The sequence below is a fragment of the Manacus vitellinus genome, unplaced genomic scaffold (assembly GCF_001715985.3).
Source record: "Manacus vitellinus isolate BGI_N305 unplaced genomic scaffold, ASM171598v3 scaffold_74_pilon, whole genome shotgun sequence".
NCBI classification, from domain to species: domain Eukaryota; kingdom Metazoa; phylum Chordata; class Aves; order Passeriformes; family Pipridae; genus Manacus; species Manacus vitellinus.
In genome coordinates this window covers 345,113-369,228 of record NW_021940780.1, presented here as the reverse complement: position 1 = coordinate 369,228, position 24,116 = coordinate 345,113, and the positions used below count along the sequence as shown (strand labels likewise).

Below are 24,116 nucleotides of genomic sequence, written 5' to 3'. Positions count from 1 at the left end.
ATGAATGTCCTGTGTGCACGTGGTCTTCCTGGAGCAGGAGAGGGGGTTACTCCTCAGCAGCGCTGTTTTGTGTGGAGAAATTTCACCATCAGACACCCAAACCCCTTCTCCTCCGCCCGCTGAGCCCAGCTAGGGCTGATCCTCATGCTGAGTTTGGCTTTCTTTGTGGACACATTCTTCTTCCCTGAGCCCTGTTTGCCTCTCCTTAGACCTGAGATAATTGGAGAACAGTCTTATCTCAAGTCTCACACTCCAATTCTGGTCAGGAGGCACATTTGGGAGGGGGGTTTGCTTTGGTGGTCCCAGACGGACAGTTGCTTCCTTGCAGTTTGGCAAAAAGTCTTTCCATGATTTTGACAATATTTAAGGCATTAAACAACATTTCAGCCTCTCACACCATCCATGCCAGGACGGGAGATGTCCTCCAGCCCACGGCGTGGTCTCATGGTGTTGCTCTTCCCTTATCCCAATTTTCAGAGGCAACGGCATCGACTACATGGAATTCCGCCTCTGGATTGGGCTGCACTCGGCCCTACAGTGCCTTATCCTGGTGGCCACGGATGCCAGCTTCATTATAAAGTACATCACACGCTTCACAGAGGAAGGCTTCTCCACCCTCATCAGCTTCATCTTCATCTACGATGCCATCAAGAAGATGATCGGGGCCTTCAAGTACTACCCCATCAACTCCGACTTCAAGCCCGACTACGTGACCATGTACAAGTGCGAGTGCATTGCTCCCGACCCAGGTGAGTACACCTCCTCCTCGGGGCTGGCCAGGGAACGGGAGCGGGGTGGGAGGGTCCTGTCGTGGATAAATCCCGCCGGATCGCTGGCCAAGGACGTGGGAAGAGGCAACAACCTCGTCAGCGTGTGGTGGAGAGACACTGTCCTCACCCTCCTCCTCTGAGGGGGATTCTGAAGGTGGGAGAAGAACCTTATCCCTCATGGATGAACATGGCAGTGCCTTCTGGGATGCAGCAAATGGTGCCAAGGGGAGAGACTCATCGTCATCCTCCTCTGAGGGTGATTTTGAAGATGGAAGATGCACCTTTATCCCCCATGGATCAACATGTTGGTGCTTTCTGGGACACAGTGAACGGTGCTGAGTGGAGACACCTCGTCCTCATCCTCCTCTGAGGGTGATTTTGAAGATGGAAGAAGAGCCTTGTCGCCCATGGATGGACATCTCGGTGCTTTCTGGGACAGAGTGAATGGTGCTGAAGAGAGATCTCAGCCTGGAGCAGCCAGACCTGGATGGATAAGGAGGAAATACAGAAAAAATAGACATTTTAGATCATTCATTCCAACCTGCCGCTGATGGGAACTTACTTTCCAGAAAACACCTGGAGTAGTTTTGTCCTCTCCCAGGTCTGGGACACCCCGGGATGTCCCAGTTGGGTGTGCAAACCCCCATGGACTGATTTTTCTCCTGTTTTTTACTCCTTTTCAAAAAGGAGAGGCCGTTGGGCTCTGAGCAGATGGTCTTTCAATGGCTCCCCTGGTTTTGCTCTTGGATAGACATCCTGGATGACCCGTAATCCAAATTGTGCAGCTCAGATGCTCCTGAAGGAAGCACCTGGAAGGGAGGGGAGATTTTGGGCAGTGACCACCTGCTCTCAGAGGAGCTGAATTGATTTAAAAAGTCTAAATAATAACAGTCTGGGGGAGTATCAGCTACAGACAGAGAAGGCTGGTGAGGAATGAAGGTGATGGTGAAGCTCTTCCCAGAACTTAAAGCATCCAAGACTTTCCACCCAACATGCTCCCAATACCATTTCAAGGAGACATTTGACCTCCATGGTGGGAATAACGTGTGTTTGGTTTAATTTTGTATTTCTGCTCAATTCCTGCTCATCCACCACCTGCCGAGCGACGCCGTCCCTCGGGATCTGAAAGCCTGGAGGAGCCCCCGGAGCCAACACAGTTTCTTCCAAATGAACCCCCCAGATCTGACCTGCGGGAGGGCGAAGGCGAAGGCTCAACGTAATTCCCGGGAGCTGAAATACCCCGATGGGAGCCGTGACCACCCACCCCTGTGTGCCGGAACCTGCCCGGCAGCACCCGCTGCCTCGGCCGAAGGCAGGAGGAAGGCGAAGCCCTCAGCCTCCAGGGAGGTTTCCCCCTTTTCCAAGCCCTCATCCCGAGAAAATCCCGAGCAACCGAGAGGCATTTGCACCCCAAAAACCTCCAACCTCTTTGCAACCCATCCCTCGCTGCCCAAGGCAGGGGTTTTCCACATTGGATTTTCCACTCCTCTAGATAATGAGAAATTCTGTTTATTATTCCCCCCTCCGTCCTTTTTTTTTTTTTTAATCATCCTTTTTTTTTTAATTAGCTCTGATTTTTGATCATTATAACTGATTTGTCCCATATTTGTCTCTGCTGCACACATCAATTTGGGCTGATTTCAATCTCAAGTGAGTATCGCCTTCTAAATATTAAAACTATTTTAATATTTGATACTCTTCCCCCGTGAGGGTTTTGTTGTTATTTTTTTTTCCATGTATTTTACTTTTCTCTCTCTGCTAAAAGGGTTTGTGTAGAGCCCTTAAGGGTCCTCTCTTAAATACCACCAGCGCTGTGCTGCCCTTTAAGTTGTAAAAAGCACAAATAAGGCCGGTTTCCGGAAAAATAAAAGGATGTGGAGGGAAAAATCATATTAATAATAATGATGTTTTTAGTGCTGGGTTTGCCAGAGCCTGGTTTTGGCAGCCCCCGGGTCTCTGCTTCTAACCCAGCAATCGCTTCTCCTTCATTAATCCTCGGCGCCGGGGATGGAGCGGCGGGTCCGGGGCAGCCGAAATTCCCGCTTGGCACAGGAAGAGGATGGACCGGAGGGAAGAGGGGAGGGCAGAGCAGCCCCGGACCCCTCTTTGGGGCACCCAGAAACAGCGTGGGCGCCCCTGAAGCCGCGGAGCTGCGACCCCCGAAGATCCCGGAGCCGCTTTTAGTCCTGGAAGAGAAGGCGCCGGGGGCTGGAAAAAGATGGATTTTTGCAGTGAGAGACATCAAAACACCCCTAAAATATTTTTTTTAAAAACAAATTTGAAAAGGCGAATTGGGAACGATTGGGTGCCGCCTCCCTAAAAGCAACAGGCTGCTTTTTCAGTCTTTACCCCCGCAGTTTTTAAGCCGCGGGTGTCGGGATGCTCCACACCCCTCCGCCGGCGGCTTCCCCGGGAAGCTCTTAAAAATTTTAGGGGCTGGGAAGCTCCCAAAAACACCCCGGCCCTCGCCAGCCCTGGAGGGAGAAGCCACCGCGGGAGAAGCCGCGTGGGATTAATCAGGGAGAAGTCGCTGCGGGGTTAGAAAAGGGGGGGGTTCTCCCCAAATCGCGCTCCGCCCTCGGGATGCCGATCCCTGCGAGGATGTCCTCCGCCCCACTCTGCTTCCCGTGCCGGATCCCGGCTGGTTGGAATGCCAAAAAAAACCCCAAAAAGCTCGATTTTAGCCCAAAACCTCAATAACAAACTCCTTTCCCGCAGCCAACGCGACCTTGTTCGATGCTTCAGCTCCAGTGGCACCGAACACCACTAACGTTTCTCTGGTAAGAGGGTTTGCTCATCCATCCCACCGGGAATTTCGGGACGAGGGAGGGCGGATCTGAGGCACTTTGGCACGCAGGGAGTGAGCTGTGCCAGCTTGGAGAAAGGGAGACTCAGATTTCTGTTGATTTGGGTTCAGCGGCACCAAATCCTCACTTTTTTTGCCCAAATTCATATCAGCTCTGGGGTTTTCCCGTGGTTTTGGGGCTCCCAGTGGCAGCAGCCCTGGGAAATGCCCCTTTCCTTGCATGCTGGGATTACTTAAATTCCTAATTTTGGGGGTTTGACCAGGAAATCCCCCTTTTCTTGCACACTTCAATCACTTAAAGGACTAATTTTGGGGGTTTGGCCACAAATTACCCCTTTCCTTCTATTCTACAACTGCTAAAAATGCTGATTTTGCCTTTTTTACAATGAAATGCCCCTTTCCTTGCACACTGGGATTCCTCAAAATATTAATTTTAGGCGTTTGGCCACAAAATGCCCCTTTCCTTGCAAGCTGAAGTTGCTAAAAGCGCTGATTTTGCTCCCTTTGGTCGGGAATTCCCCCTGTCTGCAGTTCCATCAGATGGTAATTTTGCCTTTTTGGGCTCTCTCCCCAGTCCAATGCTATTAACCTCACAGCTCTGGACTGGACTCAGCTCAGCAAGAAGGAATGTCTCAAATACGGCGGCAGCTTAGTGGGAAAATCCTGCAAGTTTGTGCCAGACTTGGCCCTCATGTCCTTCATCCTCTTCTTCGGGACCTACTCCATGACCTTGACCCTGAAGAAGTTCAAGTTCAGCCGTTATTTCCCCACCAAGGTAAGGAAAGCACCTGGTTTTTTTCATCCACTTTTCCTAAAAAGGAGATTAAATGGAAGCTGTTTGCCTTTTTGTTGGATGTGAGAGGAACTCTGGGAAAATAAATCCATATTCTTAGAGGTGTTGGAAGGAATTGGGATCTCCTCGAGCCTTTAGCCAGTGTTATGTGGACTTCTGTAAAGCCTTCAAAACAGTGCCCCAGAACATCCTTCCTGCTGGAGGCAGATTTTAATGGTCTTTTAGATTAAAAGATAAAGGATAAGGAATGGGTTGGATGGTCACATCCAGAGGGAAGTGGTCAACAGCTCAGAGTCCCCACGGGTACCAGTGACCAGTGGTGTCCGTGTGGGACCAGAATGATTTCAGAACTTCATTAGTGACACAAATGAAGGGGTTGACACCAAGCTGAGAGTGCAGGTGCACTCCCAAACGATGGGATATTGGGAAGGAATTCCCCCCTGTCAGGGTGATGAGGGGCTGGGATGGAATTCCCAGAGAAGCTGTGGCTGCCCCATCCCTGGAAGTGTCCAAGCCCAGGTTGGACAGGGCTTGGAGCAGCCCGGGCTATGGAAGTTGTCCATGCCCACGGCAGGGTGTGGGACTGGATGATCTTTAATATCCCATCCAACCTAAACCATTCCATGATTCCATGATTCTATAACTTGGCTCTCACGTGCTGAATAACCCTTGTGATGAAAGGGGAGAAAAACCTGGAGTTTTGTGGGTTATCCCTGCATGAGTGGAGCTGGAAACCCCCAGGGAAAGACACCAAAGCAGGAGCAAACTCCTCCATCCCATTCATTTTCCTCTCCATCCCATTAATTACCCTTTTCACCCCCATTTCCCTGTCTTGCCTCCAGGTCAGGGCTTTCATTGCTGATTTTTCCAATGTCTTCTCCATCCTGATTTTCTGTGGAGTGGATGCCTGTTTTGGACTGGACACCCCCAAACTCCACATTCCCAATATCATCAAGGTTTGGCCAAAACGAGGAGACCCCTCACCTCTTCCACACTCTCTTTCCAGCTCCTCACTAATTTTTAGGGAAAAACACATCTCCTACAGTGTCCTGGCATCTTCTTAAAAGCTACTTCATCTTTTCTAAGGAACATTCTAACTCTGTGGCTTTCTTTCCTCCCCTTTCTTGTTGTTTTTCCTCCCTTTTCTCTCTCTCTCCCTCCCGGCAGCTCCGTAAACTCATTAGTGATTTCTCTATCTTTATGTCCATACTAATGTTTGTGGGGCTGGATGTGCTTTTTGGACTCAACACCCCAAAGCTCCAAGTGCCTACTGATTTTAAGGTAAAAAAAAAAAAAAAGCAAGGAACCCCCATTCCAGAAGAATTTCTCTTCCCCAGTTTCTCTTCCCCCATCCAGGGTTTTGCTGTGGGTGACGTGGGGAGTCCCAAGGGCAGAATTTGGTGTTGGTGGGGATGCTGGGGGTGGTTTGGGTGCAAAGGTGGATTCAGGGATGGATCTGGGATGGGTGGTGGGGTGATGTGGGGCTTCCCAAAATGTCAGTGCTTTGCCCCACTCTGGTTTGTCCCTGTGTGGTCCAACCCCCCTCTGTTCTCTCCCAGCCCACCCGTGTGGACCGAGGGTGGTTCGTGTTCCCCTTTGGGAAGAACCCCTGGTGGGTTTACCTGGCCAGTGCCCTCCCTGCCCTCCTGGTCACCATCCTCATCTTCATGGACCAGCAGATCACAGCTGTCATCGTCAACAGGAAGGAGCACAAGCTGCGGGTGAGCCGGGACCTGGGCCTGGGCACCCCCTGAGCTCTCCATTTCGGGGGCTTTGGGGGGGCTGCTGCAGTGTGGGGGGGTGAAAATGGGGAAGGACCTTGATTGGAAACCGTGTGAGGACACTGAGGGCACTTGGTGTGTTCAGCTGGAGAAGAGGAGACTGAGGGGAGACCTCAGTGCAGTTCCACCTGCCTGGGCAGGGGCAGAGGAGGGGCAGGGGCTGAGCTCTGCTCTGGGGGGACCAGGGACAGCAGCCAGGGAATGGCTGGAGCTGTGTCAGGGCAGGGTTAGGCTGGATCTCAGGACAAGGTTCTTCCCCCAGAGGCTGGTTGGGCACTGCCCAGGCTCCCCAGGGCAGTGGGCACAGCCCCAAGGCTGCCAGAGCTCCAGGAGGGTTGGGATGATCCTCTGGGGCACAGGGGGTGACTCTTGGGGGTGGGCCTGTGCAGGGCTGAGGGTTGGACTGATGGTCCTTGTGGATCTCTCCCAGCTCAGGATATTCTGGGATTCTGTGGGGTTTGCCCTGGCTCAGCACGTCCTGCAGGGGATCCCCCTTTCCTTGGCAAGCTGCAATTTTGGGGTGACAAACCCCCTGGGGGGCTAAAGGCATGTTGTGCTGTAGGTAATGGGGTGCAGTGGGGTGATACAGGGGGCAGCAGGGCAGGGGGATACAGAGGGGTGCAGAGGGGTGATGTGGGGTGATGTGGGGTGCAGGAGGGTCATGCAGGGTGTATGAGAGCATCACAGAGGCTTCAGAGAGGTGTGAGGTGCCTCAGTGGGCTGCAGGGTGCCCCATGGCAGTGCTGGGTGCACTGGGGCCATGTGGGGTGCAGCAGTGCAGCGTGGGGTGCACTTCAGCAATTGTGGGGGCACCAGGGTGCACTGGGGGGGATGCAGGGTGCCCCATGGCAATGTGGGGGTCCTGCAAGGTGATGTGGGGTGCTTTGGGATGATGTGGGGTGACACAGAGGGGCACTGTGGCAATTTGGGGTGCTCCATAGTGGTGCTGGGTGCACCAAGGCAATGTGGGGTGCATGAGGGTGCTACAGGGTGCTCTGCAGCTGTCTCAGGATGCATGAGGGTGATGTGGGGTGCCCCAAGGCAGTGCTGGGTGTCCTTTGACGACATGGGGTGCACCAGTGTGATGTGGGGTGTGCCAGGGGGTGCACTGTGGCAATGTGGTGGGCATCAGGGTGCTGCAGGGTGCTCTGCAGCAGTACCAGGGTGCTTTAGGGGGATGTAGGGCGGTGCTGGGTGCACTGTGGTGGGGGGGTACATCAGTGGGATGTGGGATGCACCACAGCAATGATGGGTGGTGCAGGGAGATGCAGGGTGCTTCAGGGGTGTGTGGGGTGCTTCAGGATGATGTGGGGTGGTGCAGGGTGCACCATGGCACTGTGGGGTGCAGGAGGGTGATATGGGCTGTATGAGAGCAATGCAGGGGGCTTCAGGGGGATGCAGGATGTCTGTGGCAATGTGGGTGCATCAGGGTGATGTGGGGTGCAGGAAGATGCTGCAGGGTGTTCTGCAGCTGTCTCAGGGTGCTTCAGGGTGATGTGGGGTGACATCAGGTGCCCCATGGCAGTGTGTGGTGCATGAGGATGATGTGGGGTGCACCACAACAATGATGGGTGTGCCAGGGTGATGCAGAGCAATGTGGGGTGCACCAGAGTGGTGTGAGATGATGCAGGATGTACCATGTCAATGTGGGGTGCTCCAGGGTGATGTGGGGTGATGTAGGGTGATTCAGGATGCACCATGTCGATGTGGGGTGCTCCAGGGTGATGTGGGGCTCACCATGGTAATGCTGGGCACACCATAACAATGTGGGGTGCCCCACGGTGATGTGGGGTGATGTGGGGTGATGCCAGGTGCCCCATGTCGATGTGGGGTGCTCCAGGGTGATGTGGGGTGATGCCGGGTGCCCCCTGGCCGTGTGGGGTACCCCAGGGTGATGTGGGGTGATGTGGGGTGATGCCAGGGGCCCCCTGGCCATGTGGGGTACCCCAGGGTGCTGTGGGGTGATGCCAGGTGCCCCATGTCGATGTGGGGTACCCCAGGGTGCTGTGGGGTGATGCCAGGTGCCCCCAGCAGCATGTGGTGCACGAGGGTGCTGTGGGTGCCTCAGGGCCACTCAGGGTGCCCCGTGGCACTGCTCGACCCTTTAGGGGGAGTGCAGGTGGGGGGACCCCCCACCTTGGCGGGCTCTGGGGCAACCGCAGGAAGATGCCCCGACCCCCTGGGTGTGCTGTGTTGCAGAAAGCAGCGGGTTACCACCTGGACCTGTTCTGGGTGGGCATCCTGATGGCCGTGTGCTCCTTCATGGGGCTGCCCTGGTACGTGGCCGCCACCGTGATCTCCATCGCCCACATCGACAGCCTGAAGATGGAGACGGAGACCAGCGCGCCCGGGGAGCAGCCGCAGTTCCTGGGGGTCAGGTGAGGAAGGCTCGGCCCTCCCCTTCCTCGGGCCGGGGATGAGGGGGGGGAACCCAACCACAGCCGGCTCATCCCGCTCCTCCCACCCTTCCAGGGAGCAGAGGGTGACCGGGATCATCGTCTTCGTGCTCACGGGGATTTCGGTCTTCCTGGCCCCCATCCTGAAGGTAAAACATTCCTGTTCCCACGTCTCTGTTCCCTCCCTGCAAGAAAAAAAGGACTCTGCCCCCTCCCATGGCCCCCAGCCTGGAGATAAAACATTCCTGTTCCCACATCCCAGCTCCCTCCCCATGGCCCCCCTCCGGAAGGTAAAACATTCCTGTTTCCATCTCCCCCCCTAAAGAAAAAACTGGATTCTTCCCCCTCCCCGTGGACCCCATGCTGGGGGTAGAACACTCCCATTCCCACATCCCTGCAAATGTCCAGGAAAAGCTGAATTCTGCCCCTGCCCCATGGCCCCACCCTGGAGATAAAACATTCCCATGCCCACATCCCTGGAAATGTCCAGGAAAAGCTGGATTCTGCCCCTTCCCCGTGGCCCCCATCTCAAAGGTAAAACATTCTCATTCCCACATCCCCATTCCCTTCCTGCAACTGTCCAGGAAAAGCTGGATTTTTCTCCCTTCCCATGGCCCCCATCCTGAAGGTAGAACATTCCCATTCCCACATGCCAGCTCCCTCCCTACAGAAGTCCAGGAAAAGCTGGATTCTGCCCCCTCCCTGTCCCCCCCCATTCCAGAGGTAGAACATTCCCATTCCCACATTCCCACATCCCTGCAAATGTCCAGAAAAAGCTGGATTTTTTCCCCCTCCCCATGGCCCCAGTCCTGGAGTCAAAACATTCCCGTTCCCACATCCCAGTTCCCTCCCTGCAAAAAGGTGGATTTTGCCCAAAGGTAGAACATTCCCATTGCCACATCCCAGCTCCCTCCCTTCAGATATCCAAGGAAAAGCTGGGGTTTTCCCCCTCCTCATGGCCCCCTGAGTTGGTCCTTGTCCCTGGGAATGAGCTGCTGCCTTCCCTGGGCTGAGTTCCATGTTTTTTTCGTGTTCCCAGTACATTCCCATGCCAGTGCTCTACGGTGTCTTCCTGTACATGGGGGTGGCATCACTGAACGGCATCCAGGTGAGTTCTCCTCCTCCTCCTCCTCCTCCTCCTCCTCCTCCTCCTCCTTCTCCTTCTCTTTTTCCTTCTCCTTCTCCTTCTCCTTCTCCTTCTCCTTCTCCTTCTCCTTCTCCTTCTCCTTCTCCTTCTCCTTCTCCTTCTCCTTCTCCTTCTCCTTCTCCTTCTCCTTCTCCTTCTCCTTCTCCTTCTCCTTCTCCTCCTCCTTCTCCTCTTTCTCTTCCTCCTCCTTCTCTTCCTTCTCCTTCTCTTCCTCCTCAACGACCATGAACTGGGTGGAAAAGGAGGATTTCGACTCCCAAAATTTCTGTGCATCCAGCATTTTGATTCCAAATTTTCCGTGCTTCCATCATTTTGACTTCACGATGTCCATGCATCCAATATTTTGACTCCTAACTTTCCTTGTGTCCAACACTCTGACTCCAAAATTTCTGCGCATCCAAAATTTGCCTCCAAAATTTCCCTGTGTCCAATATTTTGCCTCCAAAATTTCTTTGCACCCAATGTTTTTACACCAAAATTTCTGTGCATCCAATATTTTGATTCCAAAATGTCCGTGCATCCAGCATTCTGACTCCAAAATTTCCATGCATCCAAAATTTTGAGTCCGAAATTTCCTTGCATCCGATATTTTTACACCAAAATTTCCGTGCTTCAGAAATTTGCCTCTGAAATTTCCATACATCCAAAATTTTGCCTCCAAAATTTCCATGCATCCAGAATTTTGACTCCAAAATTTCTGGGCATCCAACATTTTAATTCCGAAATTTCCATGCCTCCAGTATTTTGGCTCCACAATATCCATACACCAAATATTTGACTCCAAACTTTCTGTGTGTCCAATATTTTGATTCCAAAATCCTGTGCATCCAAAATGTGCCTCCAAAATTTCCCTGCATCCAATATTTTGCCTCCAACATTTCTTTGCATCCGATATTTTTACCCCAAATTTCTGTGCATCCAAAATTTTGATTCCAAAATGTCTGTGCATCCAACATTCTGACTCCAAAATTTGCCTCCAAAATTTCCTTACATCCAATATTTTGCCTCCAAAATCTCTTTGCATCCGATATTTTTACACCAAAATTTTTGTGCCTCCAAAATTTTGCCTCCAAAACTTCTGCGCGTCCAAATTTTTGACTGTACAATATCCACGTATCCAATATTTCACCTCCAAAATTTCCTTGCATCCAGTACTCTGACTCCAAAATTTCTGAGCACCCAACATTTTGACCCCAAAATTTCCACACGTCCAACATTTTGACCCCAAAATTTCCGTGCACCCAACACTTTGCAACAGCAAAACCCTCTGAGAAACACCCCAAAAAAACCCCCCCAAATCCCCAATCTGGGGACTCAAAGAGGGTTTTCCTGGGGTGGGGGTGAGGATTGACAGGGATCTCCCTCCCCTGGCAGTTTTGGGATCGGTGCAAGCTCTTCCTCATGCCGGCCAAGCACCAGCCCGACTACGTGTTCCTGCGGCACGTCCCCCTGCGGCGCATCCACCTCTTCACCCTGGTGCAGATCATCTGCCTGGCCGTGCTCTGGATCCTCAAATCCACCGTGGCCGCCATCATCTTCCCCGTCATGGTAACTCCAGCCCGGCTTAGACTGAGATTTTGGGGATTTAAGGGGTTTCGGGGTGAGAGGTGCTCCCGCAGATGACCCCAGGCTGGGGGTGTGAAGCCCTGGGTCCAAGCCAGGAGCTGCCCAGGAGTTCTACTTATATTTAGGACTCCAAGAGTTCCCCCACAACTCTTGCAGAGCCTTTGGTTCTTTACACCTTGAAGTCCCACAAAGGGAACGTGCTGCAGGCGTTTCCCAAGAGACTTCTGTTAATTTAGGGAGGAAAGGGGCATTTTGGGAAAAGGTTCATAGGGGTGACACACGACCAAGGAGAAGGTCCCACCAAAGCACCCAGCACGTGACAACCACAACAGAGGGTAAAATACAACCCATCAGTTTTGTCACCCACAGGAGGTTAAGGGAAGGGAAAAGAAAGAGAGAAAGAGATTGAGAGAAGAAGGAAGGAGTGAAGAAAGAGATTAGAATGAGAAAACTGTACAGCCACCACTGAGAGGCCACAGGATGACAGGAGGTCCCAGGAGAGAAGGGTAAAATGGAGCCCCTGCACTCCTGTGTTTATATGGTCTGGCCAGTGTGGCCACCCCTCCCATGGGGGGACATCTCACAGAAGGGAGTGTGGATCTGCTGGAAGGCAGGAGGGCTCTGCAGAGGGACCTGGCCAGGCTGGATCCATGGGAAGGATCCAACGGGCTGAGGTTCCCCAAGGCCAAGGGCCGGGTCCTACCCTTGGGCCACAACAACCCCCGGCAGCCCCACGGGCTGGGCCAGAGTGGGGGGACAGAAAGGGCCCTGGGGGGACTGACTGACAGCAGCTGGACAGGAGCCAGGGGGGCCCAGGGGGGCAAGAGGCCAATGGAGCCTGGCCTGGCTCAGGAATAGTGTGGCAGCAGGAGCAGGGCAGGGATTGTGCCCCTGCCCTGGGCACTGGGGAGGCCACCCCTGGAGTGCTGTGCCCAGCCCGGGGCCCTCAGGTTGGGAAGGATGTGGAGGGGCTGGAGCAGGGGCAGAGAAGGGCAGCGAGGCCGGGGAAGGGTGTGGAGCACAAGTGCTGTGAGGAGAGGCTGAGGGAGCTGGGGGGGCTCAGCCTGGACAGGAGGAGGCTCAGGGGAGACCTCCTCACTCTCTGCAACTCCCTGCCAGGAGGGGAAACCAGGGGGGCTCAGACTTTTCTCCCAGGACAAGAGGGCACAGCCTGGAGCTGCCCCAGGGCAGGTTTAGGTTGGCCATGGGGAAGAAGTTCTTCCCAGAGAGAGGGATCAGCCCTTGGAATGGGCTGCCCAGGGAGGGGGGGGAGTCCCTGTCCCTGGAGGGGTTTGAGCAGAGCCTGGATGTGGCATCAGTGCCATGGTGGGGGGGACAAGGTGGGGTTGGGTCACAGGTTGGACTCGATGATCCCAGAGGTCTTTTCCAACCTGGCTGACTCTGTGATTCTGGGATTCCACTCTCATTTCTCTGCCCTCATAGATTTTAGCCCTGATCCTGGTCAGGAGGTTGCTGGATTTTGTCTTCTCCCAACACGACCTGGCCTGGATCGACAACATCATCCCCGAGAAGGAGAAAAAGAAAGAGGATGACAAGAAGAAGAAGAAAAAAGGCAATAAAGGAGACAGCAGCAGTGATGAGGAGGTGGGTGAGGGGCTCCTGTGGACAGTGGGGACATTCCAGAGCAGTGGGAGGGGAAGGTCCCACTGAAACTTCCAGGTTGGTGGGTTTGGGATGAGGATCTGTGACTCCTGGAAGTGTTTCACTGCAGAGATCCAACAGGCTGACTGGGGGGGGTTCAGTGACATTTAGGGGCTGGCAGGAGGCTCCAGAGAATGCTCAGACTGCCCTGAAAGCTGGAAAATCATGGTAAAAAAAGAGAGAAGAGCTCAAATCCCACAGCTGAGGGTACAGAACCCACTGTGTGATGGCAAAGCATCGTTAACCTGTTCAACCCCGTCGGAGGGGAGTGGAAAGCTGAGACAAAGTTCATTAGAGAAGCCTCCTGAGGTGCAGAAAGGACCCCCAACACCCCCCATAGACCCCCAAACCTCCCAGGACTCCCTTGCATTCCAAACTCCTTCTCCCAGAGGAGCCTGGGGGTGGCTGGATCCAGTCTTAGCCTTGGATTCTGTCAACTGCTTAAATGTAAGGAATTGTAGAAGTGTGATTGAACCACTTCTGTCCCACAGGTTTTAGTGAAGACAAATCAGACATCTTTATATAAAATGAATTATTTATTATGACGAATGAACAGATGAAAGACCTTAATCAGAATTATTTACTATACAGTGAGAAAGCCAAAAACTACTGGTAGGGTGCAACACAGCACAAAGTAGTACAGTGCAAAGCAATTATATCACAAGAATTTTATCAAAGCTGGCACAAAGAAACAGTCATTAAGTAAAGATTGATGGAACTCATGGATGGTGGACAGATCTCTCACAGAACCCCTGGAGAGTGACCATGAAGAGGTCATGGGAGAAGCTCCACACACTCCAGGAATGTCTGTGGAAGAATCTGCCCTGTGAAGGTTGGACTGGGCTTTTAGAGTTATAAAATAATTGACTGCAGGTCAGTCAGCAGCTCATCTGCCAAATCCTGCTCCAAAAAGCAGGAGATGTGTTTGAAATTTCGCTGGTCTGAGCCCAGTTCAACACTAAAAGCAGCCTCTTGGCACCAGCAATAGCTCAGTGAACCAGCTTGGATTGTTTGGATTCTGTGCCTGGATTCCAGGCCAAATATATCACCCTAAAATTGGCTCTTAAAAAAAAAACAACCCAAGAACTCAATTTGTGAGCTGCAGGAAGCAGCAATTCCTTTTGTTATGATGATGTCAGATGCACAAGAATCTGATTTCTTCCAAAGCTTGCATGCAGAGGGCCAAAAGCCTCTTGCTTTTATTTAGTTGCATGATTAATTAATTGAATTAATAATTCAAACCTGATACTGTTACACCCACTTCCAAAACCACCCCTCCCACAGTAGCACCCTCGACACACCTCCCAAATTTGAGCTGGAGGTCCAAAAGACCCCTCCTTCCTCCTCATCCTCCTCTTCATCATCACCTTTTGTCCTTCTTGGAACAGTTTCAAGGCTTCTGGGTCTTCTGGATAGCTTGGACCTGGTTATATCAAGCAGTGGGCCTGTTATGTCTTATTCTAAGAACATTTTCTACAGGAAAAAAAATGTTCTTTACCTCACTAAAAATCTTTTGCCTGTTGGAATCCTTGACAGGAAATATTAAACAGCATTTCAGGAATCTCATACAAAAGGTGCTTAGAAAGTTCTGTTCCAAAAGTGCTAAAAAGCTACACTGAAATCCACATAATACGTATTTTAAGGCATCACCTCCTCAGGGCAGAGCCTCCTGCTGCAGACCCTGCCAGGGGATTTGGGATGATGAAGGCAAATCCTTCTCCTCCTGCACCCACCTCTCCAGGTTTTGGGTGCCTGTGGGTGCCCCAGGTGGTCTCAGAGCCCACCCAAGCACTGCTTTCACCGAATTTCCCCATTTTTTCCCCAGTTCCCACCTCCCTCATTCATTAAGATCCCCATGGAGCCCCTCCCAGCACAGCCCCGAAACGGGGGCCCCCATTGCCTCAGCCGTAAGTAACGGGCTCAGGAGCCTCTCCCGCCTTCCCTGCTGCTTCCTAACCCCCTCCACAGCACCCACTCGGCTTCCCATGGCACTAACCCTGCTGGAAGATGCACCCTGGATCCCTCCTGCTCCCCAGGATCAGGGTGAAAATCAAGGAGGGGAGAGCGGGATCTTCAAGAGCATCTCTGCCCCCAAGACCAGGGACCACTAAGATTTCCTTAAATCACAACAAAAGCCAGGACTCTCCTGGGCTTCATCCCCCACAATGGGGATTCTAAAAACATATATATATACATTTGGGAATGTTTGCAGCCCCCCAAAGCAGGGGGTGCAGAGCTTGTGTTGGAATTCCCCAGATTTGTTCGGTTTGGCTCAACCTTCCCAACAGGAGTGACCAAAACCGCGCAGGATGAATTTTGGGCGGGTTTGCTCCAGGTTGCATCACGACTCCAGCAAGTTTTGACTGGCTGATTCACTAACTGGGTCCTCACGTGGCTCTTGGCAGGGCTTGCAGGGCCTTGTCTTCCTCTAATCACCCCCAAAAATCAGCATTTCCCAGGAGCTTTTCTCCTGCTCCCACCGGCCAGAGGATGCAGGACCCGGTGGCAGGTTGGAGTTGGGGGTGAGGGGGGTTTTGATTTGGGTTTTTTTTTTGGGGGGGGGGAGATTCTGCCTCGCCTGGGGAATGTTTCACCTCCGTGTCCCCCCAGGAAAGAGGGCCTCCACCTGGAGCTTTGCGTTCTGACTCCTCCCCGAATGGTTCAGACATGGATCGCAGGTAACCGGCCCCAAAAGGGGTCCCCCACCCTCTCCCCCATCCCCGGGGGGGGGGACATTTTTGGGATAACCCACCACTGCTCCTGGCTGGGCATCACCTTCTCCAGCCAGCTGGCACCACCCTTGAGCACTTCCCAAACATCCAGGTTTATTTCCACACCATCCCTCTGGATTTGGGGCGGTTTCGTTGCCAAACAGGTTGTTGGGAGAGGGTTTGGAGCCATAAAAACACTGCTGAGCAACAATCACAGGGATTTTTAGGATAGGGGCGTCTCCAAATCCTGAAATTTGGGGTTATTCTCTGCAGATAAAAGGCAAAACATCAGTTTTAATTAATTTATTGGCAGCGGCACCATGCAGAGTGCTTTCCTGAGGGTCCCAGGGTGGCTTTGGGATGGATTTTGCCTCCAAAATTTCCAGGCATCCAACATTTTGGCTCCAAAATTTCTGTGAATCCACTATTTTTTCTCCAGAATTTCTGTGCATCCAATAATTTCACACACGGTATCCATACATCCAACAATTTGACTCCAAAATTTCCATGCATTCAATACTTTGAATCCAAAATTTCTGTGAATCCAACATTTTGACTCTAAAATATCTGCATATCCAGTATTTTGCCTCCAAAGTTTCAATATTATGACTCCAAATTTCCATGCATCCAACATTTTGACCCCAAACCAATGTTTTGACTGAGAAATTTCCACTTATCCAATACTTTGACTCCAAAATTTCCATGCATCGAACATTTTGACTCCAAAATTCCTGTTCATCCAACATTTTGACTCCACAGCATCCATGCATCCAGTACTTTGACTCCAAAATATCTGTGCATCCAATACTTTGACTTCAGAATTTCTGTGCATCCAACATTTTGACTCCAAAATTTCCATGTATCCAATATTTTGACTTCAAAATTTCCACGTATCCAACACTTTGACTCCAAAATTTCCGTGCATCAAACATGTTGACTCCAAAATTCCTGTTCATCCAACATTTCGACTCCACAGCATCCATGCATCCAGTACTTTGATTCCAAAATATCTGTGCATCCAATACTTTGACTTCGGAATTTCTGTGCATCCAACATTTTGACTACAAAATTTCCATGTATCCAATATTTTGACTCCAGAATTTCTGTGCATCCAACATTTTGACTCCAAAATTTCCATGTAACCAATACTTTGACTCCAAAATTTCCATGTATCCAATATTTTGACTCCAAAATTTCTGTGCATCCAACATTTTGACTGCAAAATTTCCATGATTCCAATACTTTGACTCCAAAATCTCCACGCATCCAACCTTCTGACAGGTTTGGCTGTTGACTCCCCTCTCTCCTCCTCACATTCCCCTTCCCCTCAGGATTTCCTGCCCATCCCCCGGAGTGTTTCCTGAGGGTCTCGGGGTGGTTTTTTGGGATGGGGGATGCCACAGCCAGCTGCTGATTCCCATCTCTCCTCCTGGTTCCCAGTATTACCCTCCACCTGAAGATTTCCTGCCCATCCTCTCCTGCCTTTAACTACTCCCGGAGCCCCATCTGTGCCGTGCCCCAGGTGAAGATCGAGATGGAGTCGGATTACGAGGACACGGACACGGAGAAGGCCCCGCGGGACATGGGCAGTGAGACCACGTTATAGCCCCCAGCCCCCAGTTTATATATATATATATATATATACACAGACACCTGCACATTCATATATATATATATAAAGGAAATCGGGCTTATTTTTCTATGGGAGACTGGAGGCCCCAGGGGTTTTGCTCCAGGGGTTTTTAGTGTCGTGAGGTGTCGGGTTTCCAGCCCTTCCCGCTGGGAAACGGGGCTGGAAAGGTGGAATTGGTGATTTTGGCCCCGGAGCTGCTGCGGGGCTGGAGCAGCTGGAGGGGATTGGGATGTGGGAGCAGCTGATGTGCTGGAGGAAAAGGGGGTGATGCTTTTTGGGGGGATTTTGGGGTAGGGAGGAGGGTTGAGTGGCTGAGGGAGATTTGGCCCTGCTCCCAAATTCCTGGAATCACGATGTGGCTCTTGGGGAGGCTTGTTTTGGGAAGGGTGCTGGTCCAAGGGGTGGGGTCCTTTCCATGGGATCCCAGGTGTGGTAGGAGCATCCAGAGGGACCTGGATCTGCTGGGATTGGGCTGAGGAGGAAGAGGAGGCACAGCAGGATGGAGAGGAGCCTGGAACTCCAGGGAGGGAAGGGAAGGAGGAGAAGCAGCTCGGGGTGAAGGTTGTTGCCACTTGAGGGCAACAACAACCAGGCTGTGGAGCAAGAGCAGGGCAGGGAATGGGGCCTTGGTTTCTGCAGGAAATTGGGAATGGTTTCTGTAGGAAACAGGAATGGGTTCTGTAGGAAACAGGAATGGGTTCTGTAGGAAACAGGAATGGGTTCTACAGGGAAACAGGAATGGGTTCTGTAGGAAACAGGAATGGGTTCTACAGGGAAACAGGAATGAGTTCTGCAGGGAAATTGGGAATGGTTTCTGCAGGGAATTGGGAACAGTTGCTGTAGGAAAGAGGAAAGGTTTCTGTAGGAATCAGGAATAGGTTCTGTAGAGTACTGGGAATGGTTTCTACAGGGAAATGGGAACAGTGGCTGCAGTGAAGCCCTTTGGTGGCCCAGCCCCATGTCCTCACCATGGCTCTCCAGGGCCACCCCTGGCCCAGGAACAGCCCCGTCCCTTCCTCGGGGTGGGAGTGAGACATTCCCAAGACAGGAGCGAGACAGACATTCCCAAGCCGTGCTCTCACTGGAGGAATTCTCTCACTGGAGGAATTCAAGGATTCTCTGCTGCCCAGCCCTGTCCAAGGGGCTTCACTCCCACTTCAGCTCCTCCCTCCTGGTCGTTCCCAGCAGTTTAACAGCTGGTGGCTGGAACAGGAGGGGAGAACAAGCACCTGGAGCAGGGAGGGCAGAGCCAGGACATCCCCCCTGTGCTCCAGGCTCCAGCACCTCCCTGCTGGGTGTCTGTCGGCATTTCAGCTCCATAACGGGCTCTTCCCACCCACTGCTGCCTCTGGATCCTCTGGGAGAGGAAGGAAAGGGAGAAGGTTTGGAGCCAGGGAGGCTCCGAGCTCCCTTGGCCTCTGCCCAGCTCCCACACCCTTTTTCCAGCAGCACCAGGGCAGTGCTGAGGCTTTCAAGGATTTTTTCCCTCCACAGACCAAGCCCAAACACTTCTCTGAAACAACCCTCAAATCTGTTTCTTTTACTCATTTTTTTTTCTAGTCTAATTCTGTATGTTTTTTTTCTCTATTTCCAACCTCCCAGAGCCCCAAACCCCTTCCCCAGGAGCAGGATCACCCTGCCTGATATTTACACCAGCACTACTGGGGTTTCTGGGCCACCAGTTAAATATTGCAACTGGTCTGAACCTTTGTGTGGGACAGATCCCTGTAAATAGTCAAAGCCAACAGAGACTTGAAGGCAATTTCCTATTTATAGCAATTTTTTTTCTGGTTCAGGTGCATTTCCCGGGGACAGGGGGTGAGAGAAATAACACACTGTTACCCTATCACCACTTCAGTGTTCATGAACAGCCAGAACCATTTCAACTTGAAGGCACTGTGTCTATTTTGTAGCGTTTTGTACCAATCCTGTGTGGTAGAAGCGTCGTAGGCTTATGATTTTAATCAACCGGGTTAATTCGCTTTACCCAGCCCATCAGCTCTATTTCCACCACCCCTGGACAGGCTTTGTGGACTCTGGTAGCTGTTCCATAGGGCAGAGCTGAAGCCACTGTAGGATCCAGCTTGTTCTTGGCTCAATTTGTCTATTTTGCACCGTGGATTCTACTTTTTGTATGAGCAAACGGAGCGTCCGAGATTCGCCGCCTCCAGCCTGGGACCACTGTCCCATTTTGTATTTCTTGGATAAAACCCAATAAACCTCGTTTCAATGAGTCTCAGCTCTTAAGTGTGTTTCTGCTGCAGAGCCCCTGAATCCCGAATTTCCTTCCCCCTGTGTTTTTATCAGTGCTCTCCCCTCCAGGAGAGGGGGTTTGGCACCAGCTCAGCTGGTACCTTCAGCCCGTTAAAGGTTGGAAAAGCTTCCAAGACCCAGTCCAACCGATGGCACCACAACATTCCTGCTCTCAGGAGGGTGGGACCAGTCACACCAGGGAATATGTGAAGAGGAAAGAGTCCAAGATTCACCTCACTGCCCATGAATAATCCTGCAAGGAAGTTTTTCCGCCCTGCTTGAGGCATCACCTCAGGTAAGGCTGATGTTCAGAGGATAATTAGAGCTTAAAAACATCCTTCATGCTGTGATGTGGATTTAGCTGAGAAATAAGACTCAGGGAGCTGAACAGGTTTTGATCAGGCTTGAAAGGAAGAGATTTGCTTACTTTCAAGGCCAGCTAGTGCTGGTGGAGCAGTTGTGTCCCAGGTAAGCTCTGGGTGGAAGCCAGACCTCCCCCTGCTCTGGGGGAATAGCTCACCCCACAAGTGCTCTAAAAACAACTAGGGCAGCTTTTCTAGAAGTGAAGTAGTTGACTAGTAATAATTCCAGGGCACAAACAGGGATTTTTTTTTTGTCTTCTCACACTTTATTTAGTTAGCCTGCATTACTCACTAGTTACACACTTCATAACACAGCCCAGGGAACCTCCTGTGTGCCCTTTGTGGACACCAAACCCTCCTCACACTGTTCTTTGGTTAGAAAAAAAAGGCTTTTTAAAAAAATTCACCAACCAAACAGCAAAAAAACCCAGCTTAGCTGCACACTAGAACATGTTACAACAGCTCTGCCACTGCCCAGGGCCCTGCACAGCCCCAGAGCACAAATATGGCTTTATTTTTAATTTTTCAAGTAATTTCTTCTACAGAAGAGCTCAAACTAAACATCCAGCATTGAGCAGGAGACCAGCACAAGCCCCACTCCAGATCTGTGAGAACAGAACCATCAAGGCTTTGTACCATGGAGTAAATCCCAAAGGAGTGCTGACGGAGTTCCCGGGAAAGCTGCATTCCCAGGACCCCAAATCCCTGCAGGAGCAGGTCTGGCTCACACATAGAGCAGCTTTACAAGCAGGAGGAGCACAGGCATGAAGATTTACACACCTCAGATGCAGCTGCTTCAGCTCCAATAAATACCTGCCACCTCCGAGTGGGAAATTTCCCGTCCCGAGACAATAAATAAAAAAATATTGCATTTTCTATCGGCCTGTTTGGGAGTCAGTTTGGAATGTTGCTTTCAGTGCTACAAAGGAGAAGGATGGCCCAGGTCAAGCAGTCAGTGCTTCCAACTCTTTGGGTTTCAGCAGCTTCTTGGCAGCAATGATGGTGTTTTTCATCAGCATGGCCACGGTCATGGGCCCCACACCCCCGGGCACTGGGGTGATGTAACTGGCCTTCTTCCTCACCCCTGGGGAAAAAAGGTACAGCTCAGCACCAAAAGCAACAGCAGCAACAACTCCCAGTCTAAAAGCCCCCAGATTCCTCCAGGACCATCCTTTAGGAACAGGAGTTTCCCCACGTGGCCTTTCCCCATTATCCAGCCCCGCTCTTCCCATCCCTGCTGCTCTAAACCAGCCCAGCTGCAAAGCCCAGGCTGGGCAAAAGCTCAAAGGGAGGACTAAAGGATCTAAAGTAAGGTCTAAAAGCTGGTTTCTAGCACAGAAATCCAAGACTAGGTGTGGCCTTGATGTACTTGATGGTACTTCATCAGTCTGGACATTCACCCTCTTTTTCTTCCAGGAGGAAATTCCAAGGTTTTCCCCCAGGCTCATCCCAACAGCCCCCGTGGGGCTGCAGCTCCAGGAGGATCAAGGCCAGGGAACACAGGGCAGGAGGTAAGTTCTGCATGGCTTTATTTTAAAAGAGGTTTTGGAATAGAGGCAAAGTGACCCAACAGGGTGAGTCTCCTGTGCAGCTTTCCCATGGCATGTCCTGGGATAACATGGAACAATATTGGATGAACCAGACACACAAACCAGGACTTGTCCTCCCTCTGCAGCACCCAAGTGCTCCAGAACCCACACCCAGAGCCTTCCCATACCTTCAAAATCCACGTCCCCAACCAGCCTGGGCTTGGCAGTGACAGGATCCTGCACTCTGGTTATTCCCACATCAATCACTGCAGCTCCTTCTTTGATCATGTCAGCTGTGATCAGGTTGGGAATGCCTGGAAAAACACAGAACTACACACTCAGGGGTGTTAAACAGCCCCCCTGCTCCTCCTCACCCACATTCCCAGGATGTTCTGACCCATCTGGGCCTTCCTGCCCCCCAGACCAGCTGGACTCCACAATCTTCAGGGTCTTTTCCAACCTAAATGATCCCAGGAAAGGCAAATCACCAGGAGCACATTTCAGCTACTGATGTGCAGCTCAATCAGATATTTCACTTTCAAACTGAAAGAGGGGGATTTTAGGCTGGATATTGGTAAGAAATTCCTCCCTTTGAGGGTGGGGAGGGGCTGGGCTGGAATTCCCAGAGAAGCTGTGGCTGCCCCGTCCCTGGAAGTGTCCAAGGCCAGGCTGGAGCAACCTNTGCAGCTCAATCAGATATTTCACTTTCAAACTGAAAGAGGGGGATTTTAGGCTGGATATTGGTAAGAAATTCCTCCCTTTGAGGGTGGGGAGGGGCTGGGCTGGAATTCCCAGAGAAGCTGTGGCTGCCCCTGGATCCCTGGAAGTGTCCAAGGCCAGGCTGGAGCAACCTGGGACAGTGGAAGGTGTCTGGGGGTTGGAACAACATCATCTTTAAGGTCCCTCAACTGTTCCATGATTCCATGTTTCTGTTTGAGATGTTCCCTGGGAACTCAGAGCAAAGAGCTGGAAGCCCAGGAAGCTCTGGGACCTCACACCTTCTCCACATGGAATCCTCAAAGCATGTGAGGTCTGTGGCTGTTTGGTGCAGCTCCAGCAGGTTTTCCAGCTGCACTGGGACAGGAGCCTGGAGCAGTGCCTGATCCCACCCCAGCCCAGCCTGGCAGAGGCTCGGGATTTATCCCAGGGCTGTCCCAGAGGGATAGGGAGGGGTGGGAGCAGCAACCTGGGGCTCAACCTCCCTTTTAGGGTGGGGTGTGTTTGTCTGGTTGAGCCAGATACTGAGGAGAAGAACTGAGAGACACTTAAATATTAACAATTAATGACTCAACCAATCACTTCCAGGGGCAGCAGGTGCTTTGCTGACCCATCACTATTATTAATTAAGGGAGAAATTTCTTGCCACTGTTGGAATCAATATTCTTCCCCAGTCCCTCACTTTTTCTAACAATTTTCAAGTTTGTCACAAACACCCTTTAGTTCTCCTGTTTAAATTTCACATCACCTCTCTTCTTTGGAGAGGACAGTTCTGCTGAGGGTGAACCTTCTAAATTTCTAAAATGAAATTAATAAAAATTCCAGGCATTTTATAGAAAAATAACTGTGAGGATGTGTTAAAATTGACATTGGGAATTAAAGTGCTGTCCAAGATGTGCAGAGGGGGGTGAACACCAGAGGGTGACCACAACAAATCAACTTTTGATTAGCCACGAGCTGGTTTTTGAGCCAGGTAATGGAAGAGGCTGAGAAGAAGCAGGTCCTGAGGTGGGATGATGATTTTTATCATCCCAATGTCCTCCCTCACACACCTGGCCCAGGTGGAAAACCCCCCTGGGGGAGTATCAGGACATTCCCACATAGGGCTGAAGGTTTTCATCCTTCAGATGGGGCAGAACTGGCTCAGCCACACTGTGAGAGGAGCTGTCATGTCTTAAAAGGGCCATAAACCACCAAAGACCCCTAAAGTGCCCCCAGATTCATTTTTGGGGCTTCCACCAGAGTTTGGCACATGACCCATCAGCCAGGGAAAGTACCTGGGCCTTCCCACCTGAACCTGGATTATCTCATTAATCATTGTGGTTTTGATGCCTGAAGTGTCCTAAGGCATCATTCTGGGGGCTTCCCCATCCCTGATGGATCAAGACTGACCAACAGACATCAAAATTCCAACACTGGAATCCACAGCTGGTGAGATCTCCCTACTCTGATCTTTTCTTTCTTTTCTGAAGTGTTATATTCATGCTTTTATATTGTTGCATGTCCACAGATAATAAAACAGCTCCATCCCTCCTTTCCATTGCAATCAAACTGATCTAAAATAATTTATATATGTAAGCACTGATCAATGAGTGTCCTTTCACTCCAATCCACCCCAAGGGATCCATTAACAATGACCTGAGTTCCCTTCACTCTTAGGCCTGGGTTTTAACAGGAATTCCCTCCCACCCTTGTTTTCTCTCATCCATGTGACCCTCTCTCTGCTCCTCTCACACCTTCCCAGGTGACTCCATCTCCTTCTGTCCTCACACACCCCCAAACCTCCCACACTGTCTCTTCACACCCAATTCTCACCCCACACTTTCTCTCCTCCCTCCCCACAGGCTCCCACCCACCTTCTGCTGCCAAAAAGACCCTCCAAAGCAGCTCAGCTCCCCTGCCCAGGGGACAGTCTGGAGCAGGGCAGAGCTCTGAGTGGATCCTCGTGCTCTGGGGGTGCCTCTGCAGCTGCTCCAGGTAAGAGATCTTA

The 24,116-nt window shown here is 51.5% G+C and overlaps 2 protein-coding genes across 2 annotated transcripts in view; one reads left to right on the top strand and one right to left on the bottom strand.

The window, feature by feature from the left end:
* Nucleotides 1-15,586, top strand: part of SLC4A5 (solute carrier family 4 member 5) — a 35,028-nt gene extending 19,442 nt beyond the window's left edge. Inside the window, exons 13-24 of the mRNA XM_029964548.1 lie at nucleotides 478-749; nucleotides 3,489-3,550; nucleotides 4,151-4,351; nucleotides 5,212-5,325; nucleotides 5,929-6,090; nucleotides 8,350-8,528; nucleotides 8,623-8,695; nucleotides 9,586-9,654; nucleotides 11,068-11,241; nucleotides 12,703-12,864; nucleotides 14,747-14,828; nucleotides 15,532-15,586. Of these exons, the coding sequence (XP_029820408.1) occupies nucleotides 478-749; nucleotides 3,489-3,550; nucleotides 4,151-4,351; nucleotides 5,212-5,325; nucleotides 5,929-6,090; nucleotides 8,350-8,528; nucleotides 8,623-8,695; nucleotides 9,586-9,654; nucleotides 11,068-11,241; nucleotides 12,703-12,864; nucleotides 14,747-14,828; nucleotides 15,532-15,566 (1,585 nt within the window). The 3' untranslated portion in view covers nucleotides 15,567-15,586. The remainder of the gene's footprint in view (nucleotides 1-477; nucleotides 750-3,488; nucleotides 3,551-4,150; nucleotides 4,352-5,211; nucleotides 5,326-5,928; nucleotides 6,091-8,349; nucleotides 8,529-8,622; nucleotides 8,696-9,585; nucleotides 9,655-11,067; nucleotides 11,242-12,702; nucleotides 12,865-14,746; nucleotides 14,829-15,531) is intronic.
* A 4,537-nt stretch (nucleotides 15,587-20,123) lies between these two features.
* MTHFD2 (methylenetetrahydrofolate dehydrogenase (NADP+ dependent) 2, methenyltetrahydrofolate cyclohydrolase) overlaps nucleotides 20,124-24,116 on the bottom strand; it is a 10,010-nt gene continuing 6,017 nt past the window's right edge. Inside the window, 2 exon segments of the mRNA XM_029964549.1 lie at nucleotides 20,124-20,964; nucleotides 21,598-21,723. Coding sequence (XP_029820409.1) covers nucleotides 20,825-20,964; nucleotides 21,598-21,723 — 266 coding nt within the window. The 3' untranslated portion in view covers nucleotides 20,124-20,824.